This window comes from Nylanderia fulva, unplaced genomic scaffold, assembly GCF_048542155.1.
Source record: "Nylanderia fulva isolate GAGA-0341 unplaced genomic scaffold, ASM4854215v1 Scaffold16, whole genome shotgun sequence".
Classification (NCBI taxonomy): Eukaryota; Metazoa; Arthropoda; class Insecta; order Hymenoptera; family Formicidae; genus Nylanderia; species Nylanderia fulva.
The window spans coordinates 229,120-241,707 of record NW_028189835.1 but is presented as its reverse complement, the minus strand read 5'-3'; the positions used below and the strand labels follow the sequence as shown (position 1 = coordinate 241,707).

The 12,588-nt window shown below is 34.7% G+C and overlaps 1 protein-coding gene across 2 annotated transcripts in view; it reads right to left on the bottom strand.

Moving 5' to 3' along the window:
* nab (NGFI-A-binding protein homolog) overlaps positions 1 to 12,588 on the bottom strand; it is a 24,313-nt gene extending 11,725 nt beyond the window's left edge. Inside the window, exon 1 of one of the 2 annotated variants that reach the window (XM_029317838.2) lies at positions 10,151 to 12,588. In XM_029317838.2, coding sequence (XP_029173671.1) covers positions 10,151 to 10,430 — 280 coding nt within the window. In that variant the 5' untranslated portion in view covers positions 10,431 to 12,588. The remainder of the gene's footprint in view (positions 1 to 10,150) is intronic. The other variant, XM_029317837.2, reaches the window with a different exon arrangement.

Sequence of the window (12,588 nt, the reverse complement as noted above, 5' to 3'; positions counted from 1 at the left end):
CCTCGATCTTTAGTACAATGTGTCTTTGTTTTCGTCTATTTCTCTCCCTTTCCTTTTTCTTTTGGCTCCCTCATCTTTTGGCTTCCTCAAACCGCGCCAAAACTCCTCTTCACTCCCCTGGGAGGTTTAAGGAACGACTCGTCCCTTCGAAGAGTATATGTATATATACAGGGAGTCCGGTAACTAACGGATCAATGATTAAGGGCGGCCAATTTGGAGACGATTTTTCCTTGGCAAAAATGTTGAGAAGTCGATAATTTTCGAGTTATGAGCGATTGAAAAAAATTGGTTTTTTTGAAAACTATAAACGTTTTGGAGTTAAAAGTCTAACATAATTACATTCTTCGGTTAATTTCAGGTAGAGTTTATTATAATAAAATTTTAATTTGAGGCTTAGTTATAAAGATACATAGTGACAAATATTGGAAAGTTGTAAAAAATGATGACCTTTTTCGACATTTTCGCTGAGGAAAAATCGTTCCCAAATTGACCAAAGAATCCATTTGTAATCGTTGGTCCGTTAGTTACCGGACACCCTGTATATATGGAAAAAAGTAGAGCTCGCTCGATTAACGAGAAGCCGAAGATGTCGAAATGATGAAAAAAAGGAATTAATCTATATTATATGCATATATATACACGGAGAGAATTTTACAATTCAGCTGAAAATTATGGTAATCGTGGGACAATATGGTATTGGAAGAATTATATTTACCACGAGAAAAAATATTAATCTATATACTTTCTCTTTAGAAATAAATCCAGCATTTATATATGATTTTTCAATCAAAATGATTAAAGATGCGTGTTTTAATGAATGAAAAAAACTAATTGAAAAGTATATGAAATAATGAATTGGATACCACTGAGAAATTAGTCACTCTGTTTTGCAGATAAATTGTTTATCCTTGAGAGCGGCAAACCGTTTCCCAATGGAGGTCGTTTAAAATCGTCATTGGTATTGGTCGGATGTGCGATCTTAAAGCCCAAGGGTGCGGCCCATATTCCAACCCCAACCCCAACCCCTCCCGTGAGGGGTGAATCTACTCTATCTTACGTCACACTTTCTCCGATTGCTGTTGAACGCTCCTATTTACGCGCCATTTTAATTTTCTCGTTACGAGATGTTCACTGTTAATATCTTGAAAATCTTGACAATTCAACAAATTTAATTACATTTATTAATTTTCTTAAATTCCTTTTATATCAAACTGTATATCTCGATCGAATAAAATGCAATTAATTAATATAATCCAATATTTACTTTAAATTTAAAAGATGTAAATTTGCAACAAAAATGTTTATTGAATAATAATTACATCTCAGATATATATATATGTTGAAATATTCTAAATAAATGACATTTTTTATAATGCATTTCTTTGTGCGCAATAATGGTTAAAAATTTAGGATAGTTGTAAAGCTATTTTTATGAACTTTTATCCAACTAACTCTTTTTTTTTTTTTTTATCAAGTCTAGATATTACAAATTTATAGTGGCTCTGGTTTATAATGCTTAGTTTTTATTAATTTTGACGTATCTAAATATGTCAAACAATGACTACATGATAAAATATAATATAAAAAGAGAAATTTAGAATAATTATGAAATGTTTCAAAATGTATTATTAATGATAATCCTTTCATGTTTTTAGATAATTGTTTACATAACTTGATTTTTCATATTGTAATAATGTCTCGTACTAATTAACTATAAACTTTTTAGCAATATCTCAACAATTCGAATTCAATTAATATTGTAATGTAATTACAAAAAGAATAAATTTTGAATTTAATATTTTTATTAATATACAATTTAAAAAATAATCTATTGAAAATTAAAAAAATGCTTAATTATCTCAATTTTCATCATGCTATGCTCTCTCAAATTTTACAAGACACGCACGCACACGCATACAAGGATAAGTTTTTTTTAAATTTATATAAAAATGTTATTGAGAGACTGTAAAAAGCCAGTTTCCCACAGACCTCTTTTGAATAAATGGTTTTTTTCTTTTACGGAAGACCCTTTTTTGGCGTAGAAGCGAAAGGGTTAGCCGCGCTGAGGGGTCCTTTTTTTCAGTGAACGAGCTCATCACCTGCGGGAACTAATCGACGTGTCCATTGTCAACGTTAATCTGTATCTACACCTGTAGTCAACTAAGCGGTACACAGATCCCGTCATCATTCACGTGCGTTTATTTTCAAAACTATAACGATATATATATATATATATATGTATGTCAGCAATCGCGAATCAATCATTAATTCAATTAAATATGCATCAATTTAAATATAAAGTCCAAGGAAAACTTTTTTTATAAAATATAACAAATAGTTATAGAGAGAATTTTTTCTTGTAATTTATAGCAGTCATGGTATAATCGTGGGACAATATGCTATTGAAAGAATTTAATATGTAAATTTTACTATATATATATATATACATAATAAAATTAATCGAACATATTTCATATCTTATATTGTGGTAGATATGAATAATTTTGATTGTGGTAAATATATATTAATCGGGGAAACTTATAAAATTAAAACGATTACAACCGATAAAATTAATAGAAATAATTTGTAATAAAAATGATATTGGTAGTCTACGTTTTTGTTACAAATGACGTAAGCGAATCCCTTATCGGGATGGAAGGAGTAATCGTGGCTCTCAACGGAAATGACTGATCGTGGGATACTCTAGAAAGACATCGTCCTTCATCCCGACGAGCGAACGTAATATCTTCGCGTGTGACTCATGCAGATCGAACGGCCCCGAGAATATAAAACGGAGAAAAAGTTGCCCCCGTCGTCGTCGTCGTCGTCGCGGGGGCCCCCACGGTGGCAAAAAGCGAAAGAATGTCCTCCACGAGGGCAAAAACTCGACGGGAAAGGAACCGAGAGGAGGCAGCAGCGCACCGGAATTCCTCCCGAGGTCTCCACTTTTTTTCTCCCTTCTTTCAGCCGGTTCTCTTTTTTTCCTCGCTATCTCTCGCACCAAAGGACGACGCGATATGCATATACATATATATGTATATATGTATGTGTGTATACGTATATGTATATCGAACGGAGGGAAAGACGGAGTGAGTTCGCGGGTCATCGGATGGACTCCGAAAACGGATACACGAGGAGACGAGACGCGGGCGCATCCGAGCATCACCCTGCCGGATTATCGCTTAGAACAAAAAAATGCAGACAAACGGGGAGTCTCGCATCGCCCTTTGTCCGCCGACAGGGTGCGGAACTCCCGAGGCCCGCAAGCCTTTTTAATTTATTCGCGCGCCTCGCTCTCTCCTGTCTCCTGTGGGAACGCGCGGATTCAAGAAACGTAAAAGAGAAACAAAGCGACACGCTGCGCTGATGGGATGATCGTTATCTGTCATTTGCATTTTCCACACGATCGTTATTAAACCGATGAAAATGAAATTTCCCTTTCTCGTCGATCTCTTTCTCGTTATTTTTATAATTATATAAAATATATGATACAGATATATGAAAAAAAAAGGTAAACGAAGATCAATTTTTGTAAACATTTATCAAAATTGAAAATTTATAAATCAAGATGATTTATAAATTTTTTATCGCAATAAGATATAAAATATTTTTATTGCTGTCAATATTAATCAAAGAAACTCTTATAACATTCTCCCAATATCGTAATTGTCCCACGATTACCATAATTTTCTTTATCATTCAAAATTTAAATCCTATATATCTCTCTTAAATAATAAATAAAAAATAAAATTAATTTCCAACATAAAGAATCGAGATTTATTCGGCCGGGCAGATGAAACCTCGGAAGAAGAATGAGGAGACTTCGCGGCTCTCGCAACGGTCGGTCAGCATAAGATGTACAAACGAAGGGTTATCGTTCTCTCTCTGTCTCTCTTCTGGTCTTTGTAGAGCCGCGAACCCCCATTCATTCATATTCGTCGCTCGAATTAGGCGCTTATTCGAATGCAACCACCCACCGGCACCGCGATCGTATTCAGATTAGGTTCTCCGGAGGATTTTCTTTGATTCCACCGGGCGTGAACGTACACAAAACCCCGAAAAGCGATTCGATCGGAAGGAGAACGCCAGAGGGATAAGCAGCTGCGTCCGATTCCGATTGCGTAATCATGTCATACCAGTTTTACATCATATTATACGTTATTAAACCTAGAATGCTAATGTTTCTTTATTAATTGATAATAATGAGCACGTTTTGCATGCTTGAAATATTGCAGTTATTTAATGTGTCTCTTTCATTGTTTCCTTTTTCTTTCGGTCACCATTGCGTGCAGCTTTACTTCCCTAAAGCAATTAAAAAAAATACAATAAAAATTGTTTCCGATTTTACAAAGTAAGAAGGAAACGATCTTTGTATATGTAACAGAGAAATTATTAACGATTTATTTTTTTCTCAATTTTTTCGTAAACTTTAAGTTGTCTTCAAACTGACTATTATTACTCTCTAATTTTTTTTCAAAATTACACGTATATGTAAAAATTTATGTAAACATAAAATATTAAATTTTACTTTTCTTCCAACATTTCGATTAAAAAAAAAAAAAACACGAAACTGGGAAGAGTTCGCGTAATGAGAGGAACATATAATCGAGAAACAATTATGAAAATCTATCGCCAAGTAGGGGAAAGGAAGTGCTATTATAGGCGAGGATATTTTTCGTGGAGAGAAAAATGGCTATAAAGCGGCAAACGATAAGGTGAAAATATTAACGAGCACTGAGGGAACGGCTGTAATGAGCGCAATAATGTCCGACATGGCTCTATCGGCTGTATTAAGCATAAAGTTAACGAGACGAGTCATTCGCAAGTAAAATACGATGCAATAAATTACTACCGCTACAACATTTTCAATGTTGTATGTTTCATCGGAGAATTACGTGCCAATTTAGCAAAAATTAAACACGGAGATTTCCTCTTAGAATTTACCCTGAAAATCATGATAATCGTGGGGCAATATGGTATTGGAAGAATTTTATAAAAATTTTCTTCGATTAATATTTACCACAAAAATATATTGATATCTATACCACAATAAAATACATCTAAATATGTTCAATTAATTTTACAGTAGTAAATTAATAATAAAAATATTAATCAGAGAAACTCTTCCAAAATCCTTCCAATATCATATTCTGCCGCACACAGAGAGAATTTGCTTTTAGAATTTATCCTGAAAATCATGGTAATCGTGGGACAATATGGTATTGAAAAAATTGTATAAGAGTTTGTCTGATTAATATATTTATTACAATAAAAAATATTAATACGTAAGAATTTTATAAGAATTTTTTTATCAAAAATTTTATTAATATTAATTTACTACTGCAAAATTAATTAAACTATATATTTTATTGTGGTAGATATTGATATATTTTTTGTGGTAAATATTAATCGAAGAAAACTCATAATGATATTATAATGATACGGAAGAATTTTATAAGAGTTTCTCTGATTAATATATTTACTATAATAAAAAATACGTACATACATAGTAAAATTAATCAAACATTTGATATGTTATTGTCGTAGATATGGGGTAAATTCTAAGAGAAAATTCTCTCTGTGCAAAATGAATCAATTTTTGAAATTATCGACGAAATAAATAATCGCCTCGTAGATATATCAAGCGAATATAAGAGGTATCTCAATGCTAAAGATAATTAAGAATATATAGACAAGTTTTTTTTTCGAACGTGATTAATCGCGCGTTTGACTCGACTCTTTTTTTCTCCTTTTTATTATAGAAATCCGCGTGCACATCGGCGGCGGCAAATTTTCCGTTGTAATGTGTAACTCGAGAGAGGGAATGCGAGCGAACACACACACACACACACAGAGAGAAAGAGAGAGAGAGTGGTCGAGCTCTCTTGCGCCCGACGCAAAAAAGCCACGCTCGCCAAGTTTTCTTAAGCGAAGGCACGAGTACACGGCAAACTTGCCGCAAAAAAGCGAGAGCTTTTTCGCCGTGCATCAGCGCCAGCAGCGCCGGCGTCGATATGAGCCCCTTTTTATCCCCTATAAAATGTATAATGTCGCCTATCAGACCGTCGTGTAGTAATAATAACGCAAGCATATAATTACGGTAACTCTTTGATCTGTCTTAATAATCTCATGCTCGAGATCGAAAAAATCTTTGTCTAAAAAAATCACGACACAATATAATGGTAAAAAAAAACATTAGATATTTATCGACATAAATAACGTGTACGTTAAAGATACTATATATATATATATATATACGACGAAATGAAAATGATTAAAGTAATCGTCCGAGAAAAATGTAAAGCGGGAAAGAAAGATCCTCTACTTCCGTATAGCAATTTCATCTTTCGCGGAAATATCGCGGAGCAAAACCATGCGCTTTTTGCACATCGTCATCGTCACCGTCGTCGTATAGTATGGTAGTCAACACGCTTACACGAGCGAGCTCCGTTCGTAAGAAATGGGCAAAAACGCAGCTCGCCGGCCAGGAAGAAACTGCAGGTTTTGCGCGATGCATCGTGAGTCATGCGGCATCGCGAACGGACAGAGAATACGAGTGAAAGAGACCGTTCGAGTGTTAATAATATCGAAAACGTCATTGAAACCGCGAGATGCACCAAGATACAAAAGCGTCTCGGTACACAAACAGAATTAAAAAGCATGCTAATTGTGGGACAATATATGGCATTGGAAGAATTTTTACGAGTTTCTCTAATTAATATTTTTACCGCAATCAAAAACGTTAATATCTACCACAATAAGATATAAAATGTTTGATTAATTTTACTATATGCATAGTAAAATTTTATTATACATATCGAAAGTTACACCGAGAGAATGTTCTCTTAGAATTTACCCTGAAAATCATGGTAATCGTGGGACAATATGGAATTTTATAAGAGTTTCTCTGATTAATAATATTTTTATCGCAATAAAAAACATTAATATCTACCGCAATAAAATATAAAATATGTTTGATTAATTTTACTATGTGCATAGTAAATTTTTATTATATATATCGATGAAAGTTACACCGAGAGAATGTTCTCTTAAAATTTACCCTGAAAATCACGATAATCGTGGGACAATATGGAATTTTATGAGTTTCTCTGATTAATAATATTTTTATCACAATAAAAAATATTAAATACCTACCACAATAAGATGTAAAATATGTTTGATTAATTTTACTATGTACATATTAATATTTTTTCTTGTGGTAAATATATTAATCAGAAAGAACTTTTATTCTTCCAATACCACATTGTTCCACGAATATCATAATTTTCCGGATAAATTTTAAAATTCTGTCCGTGTAGAATTTCCATCGATATACACATAATAAAATTGATGTCAAAAATGCTTGAAAAAAAAATGGCAAACGTAATCTTGATTTGATTCGTTGCGTATATATAAGTGTTATTGTGTTATTAGTGAAAACTCGATAATAATATCGAATCCTGCAAGTAAAATGTGTGCCTCGGTGAAATATAACTCGCGAGATAAAAATATTATGTTTTTAATGAGTATGTTTTTGCTGTTTACTAATTACTTGCTTCGCTTGTTCCCGCTTTGTCACGCTAATGTTGCTAGTAGAAACGGTAAACATTTTCCGCAAAAAGCGTCAGGGGCGTTACATGGTATATCGTGTTGTGCGATATGCTACTTTTAATCATCAGAGCTTCTATGAAATTATACCACTTTGCTTTTTTTTTAACGATTTTTAACAGAATAACATAATAATTATATCTTGTGAAAAGAGAAAGAGAGAGAAAGCTTTTATCGAACCATTTGAGAAAAATTGGAGAAAACAGCATGCGAGCTAACGGGTATTCTTCGCGGAGGTAAAGATCGGGGAAATTACGAAAGCGATAAATAACGACGCAAAAAGCCACGTCCCAAAGAATTTTCGAAACAAGCGACATATCGAACTCGGTCGAGCGCTTTTTGCCTCGATGCACCGAGTCGCGGTAAAACGCCCTGAGTAGACGAAGACGAGCTCGCCCGCAGTTTCGTCGAGATGGAATAAGAAGAAAAATCTTGTTTTTCTCGCACGAGAAAGAGAGAGAGGGAGCGAGAGAAAGAAGCTGCAAGCTTTTTGCCGCCGGTATGACTCATCCAGTTTTTCGACCAGAGAAAGAGAGAGAGAGAGAAAGACACACACACGAACATACACAGAAGCGCGATAGCCCACGATAGCTCCTCGGTCGAAACTTCTTCGCCTCGTCGGGAGGTAACTGCTGGCGATTACATTTCTTGCGTAAATCCACCGGCGAGAGAGCAGAGCATTTGCGATCGAAATGCGACTCGCGCACGATGCGCGATTTAGAAACGAGTTCGCGGATATATACGAGTGCGCGCGGTATAGCGATCGAATCATAGTTCGATCCCTTGGCAAAATGTATACAGGATGTCCCGAAACTTTTTACTGCCAGATTCCTGGTATCGTGGAGAGACGATTTTTCCTCAGCGAAAATCTCGAGACACCAATCATTTTCGAATTACAAGCACTTGAAAATCCCTTGATTTTCTTATTTGGAAACTAAGTCTTGTGCTGCATTTTCTTCGGTTAATTTTAGGTAGAGTTTGCTTTAATGGAATTTTAATATAAGGCTTACAATTAGTTATTAGTTATAAAGGTACATAATAACATGAATTGGAAACATGCTAAAAATGATGGCCTCCCTCAACATTTTCACTCAAAAAAATCGTCTTCAAATGATATACCAGGAATGTGCTATTAAAAACTTTTCCACCAGTTCTGGGACACCCTGTATATAGAGACCACCTTTTGTTAGAGAATTTTATCTCTTATTGTTAGAATTTACTCTGAAAAAAAAGCATGCTAATCGTGGGATGTAGTAAATCACGATGTGGTATTGGAAGAATTTTATCAGAGTTTCTCTGGTTAATATTTACCACAATAAAAAGTATTAATATGTACATAGTAATATTAATCGAATATTAGTATTTTATGTTATCGTGGTAGATATTAATATTTTTTATTGTGGTAAAAGTATTAACAGAGAAACTTATAAAATTCTTCAAATACTATATATTGTCCTATGATTACCCTGATTTTCAGGATAAATTCTAAAAGAAAATTCTTTCTACAATTCGTGGCTTCCTGGATTAAAATACTGTCGAATTTTCTACGATTTCTTCAAAGCGTAAGAGTTTTAAAGTTTTATATAAAATTTGCACCTTAGCAAGTGAAAAACAGAAAGCTTCGGAGGATTAGAACCATTATCACGCCGAGGGAGAAAGAGAAAGAGAGAGAATATTCTTATTTATTTGTTTAGAATATTTAAGAGAAGCTTTATTCTCATAATCAAAGAGATAAACTAAAAAAATGGATTTTTAAAAAATCAAAATACATTATTCAATTATGCATTATGCAAATAAAAATAAAAATATTTATTTATTGTAAACTTGTAATTGAGTGATTTTACACATTGTATAAAATGCATACAAGTTTATATCATCAACCTGCTATGTGTTTTCCTTTAAGTAATTATTATATAAATGCTTAATTTTCTTAAATCAAATATAATCAATGAATATCTTATAATTTAATCCTCTCTTCTCCTCTACTATTTCTTTATAAGTGTATAAAAATAATTACAAATGTAATTCACACAATATAATATAACAATCAGTCTAATTGTTACAATAAATCAATAATCATTTTCGTCGTTGATACGACGAAACAATAACACAATGCGAGGTGTCATCTCGAAAATTATATATACCTCATAATTTTATTTTATTCCTTTCCTGCATTCCAAATTGATAATTTAATTGTTCATGTGCGAAGAGCAATTAACAATTTGATATTAAATAATCGCAAATAAAATACAAGCGCTTTAATAATCGCACATGTGTATACCATATCTTGTATGTATAAAAAAAATACATACACATATGCAAATAATTCCACTTGATGCTACAAATGCTTCAAAATATTCTCCCTCTCCTTTATTCAAAGAAAGAACCTTTATTAAATATCTTTATTTAAAAGATCCTACCTTTACTAAAAGAAAAGAAGAATCGCTGCGAAACATTTTACACAGGCACAAAAAAAATGAAATCGTTACGATTTCTCCAACATGTTGAAAATCGCGGTAAAATAATTTTGAAAAGAACTTACAGGTGCCGTTGACATTTCTGCTGAGTATCCTGGGCACGGCGGTCGACTGTTGATGGTTGCCGGAAGGATTGGCCACCACGACGAGCGGATTCTGCGGAGCGCAGGACGCGGACGCGGTTCCGCCGTTGGTAGCGGTCACGACGGTGCTCGGCGCGGCGGAAGGCACCGGCGAGGGCGTCGCGACGCCTCGCGTTACCGCAGCCGCCGCCGCCACCGTCGTCGTCGCCGCCGACGTCTCCTCCGCGGCTGGCGCACCGACGACCACCACGCGCGCGTCCATCGGTGCTACCTGGGATTATCGCAGCACCCGCTCACGGGACCGCGACGAGCACGGACTTCCAGATCGACCAGCATCCAACGAGGCGCATTCGATCGCCCGCGCGTTTACGTTTCGATCTCGAGAATTTAGAAAGAAGAAAGAAAAAAAAGAAAAGAACCAGCGCAAGCTCTCCTTCCCGAAGATCTCGGCGGTTATCGCGCCGCGCGAATCATCGTCCCGCGACGATTAGGTTAACTCGCGAAAAGAGAAAAGAAAATATCGCGACTCGATGGAAAAATAAAGGCGTAGTCGAATAACGAGAAAGAAACGCGGGAGAGAGAGCGAGCACCATGTACGAACGTGATGAAAAAAAAAGATCGTGACGCACCGTGCGAGACTACAACACCGACGCGTTTCGAATGCTGGCGCGGTACACATTGCGCGCCGCGCGACGAATACACCGCGTATCTTTCGCGCTTCCCCCACTCCGCCGCCGATGCTTCTCGACCAATAGCGTTGCGGCGCAGCGCGCCGCGCCGCGTCCCGGAATTTGTCAATCAAAGCGGAGTAAGAATGCGATTGACAAATATTTTATTTACATCATTTGTCGTGTCAAATTATTCATTTAAATGATACATTATACAAACTTTCGAACAACCCGTCATTAATATACACACGCTCGACTGATTGTGACAAAGAAAACATGATTCTTATATAAATATAAAAAAATGTATCACAAATTTAATTTTTAAACAAAGGAACTTTTAAATGATCGTAAAGAAGGCAGAATCCGCGGGAGATTTGAAAGAAAAAACTGTGAAACTAGGACATCCCATATGTCACGCATGAAGCATATGGTAAACAAGAGTGATATTGCGTCAATAAGCGAGAGATGTTTACCTTTTGTGTGTTACATATAATTTTAGAGCGTTAACGGAAAATGGAAAACTTTCAATTCCTTCCAATATATACCATAAATTAATATAAAACTTTATATTAATTTATATTTACGTACATTTCAGATATCGTTTTTAACATTAATGAAATAATCAATTTTAATTCTTTAAAGAATATACAGGGTGTATCTAAATATACGTACGAAAAATTTAAAACAATTCTTTGTCAAAAATTAAAAGGGTTTTCTTATATAAACATATATTGATTCTGTCTCCAAGTTTTATTTTCTTAATTAGTCTGAAATTTGAGAAAAAAAACTCCAATTTTTACCTCCCTCTTTAGAAAAGTGTAACTCCTCAGGGAGTGAGATATGAGAGTATATGTTTAATAAAAAACTAAAAAACTTCCCTTAATTTTCGACAAAGAATTATCTAAAATTTTTCGCACTTATTTAGATACACGCTGTATAAAATGTTTTAAATATACTTTTACTCTTTGAAAAATTTAAATCATAATTGTACGCATTACTAAAATTATATTTATAGTAATTTTTTATTACATATATGTAAATACGTAATAAAAAAGATTCATGTTTTATTTAATTTTTTGCTTGTATCTTATAATTTCTTATTATATGCGTTGATTCTTAGTAAACTTAATTACACAGCTCTTACAAGCCTTTTTATACTCCTTAATTTTAAAAAAGATTCTATTTCAACGAATAATATCCAGTTTCTGATCGAAAAAAATACATAAATGTATTACGTACACTGAAAAAAAAATGGTTAATTTGACTAAATACCTTTCAACTAAGTATTATTTTGTTAATTGAACATATAAAAATATTTAAATTAAATGCAACATATTAAATCTAACAAAACGTATATTTAACTTGAATACTAATACATGTCCAATTAAAAAAATAGTAAATTTAAGGGTTAGTTAAATTATAGTAGTAAAAATTTTTGTATGACACTAGACACGCGTCCTAGAGCCAAAAAGCGGAAGCGAATCTCAACTTTTGGCCACGACGGATAATTAGCATCGCTACCCCTGCCGGGGCACGTCACGAATGTCACGATTTTCCGCGACGAGCCAATCGTTGGAGAGGCGTGGCCGCGCGAATCGGTCAGAGATCGAGCTCCGCAGAGTCTCTCTCTCGTCTCTCGCAGGGGTCCATGGGAGAGATGCGAAAACCGTCATGTGTCCCCCTTTTCGTCTCTCCTCTACCGCTCGTCTTACCGGTGTCGTCGTGGTATACATAAGCTCCTCCCCGTCGTGG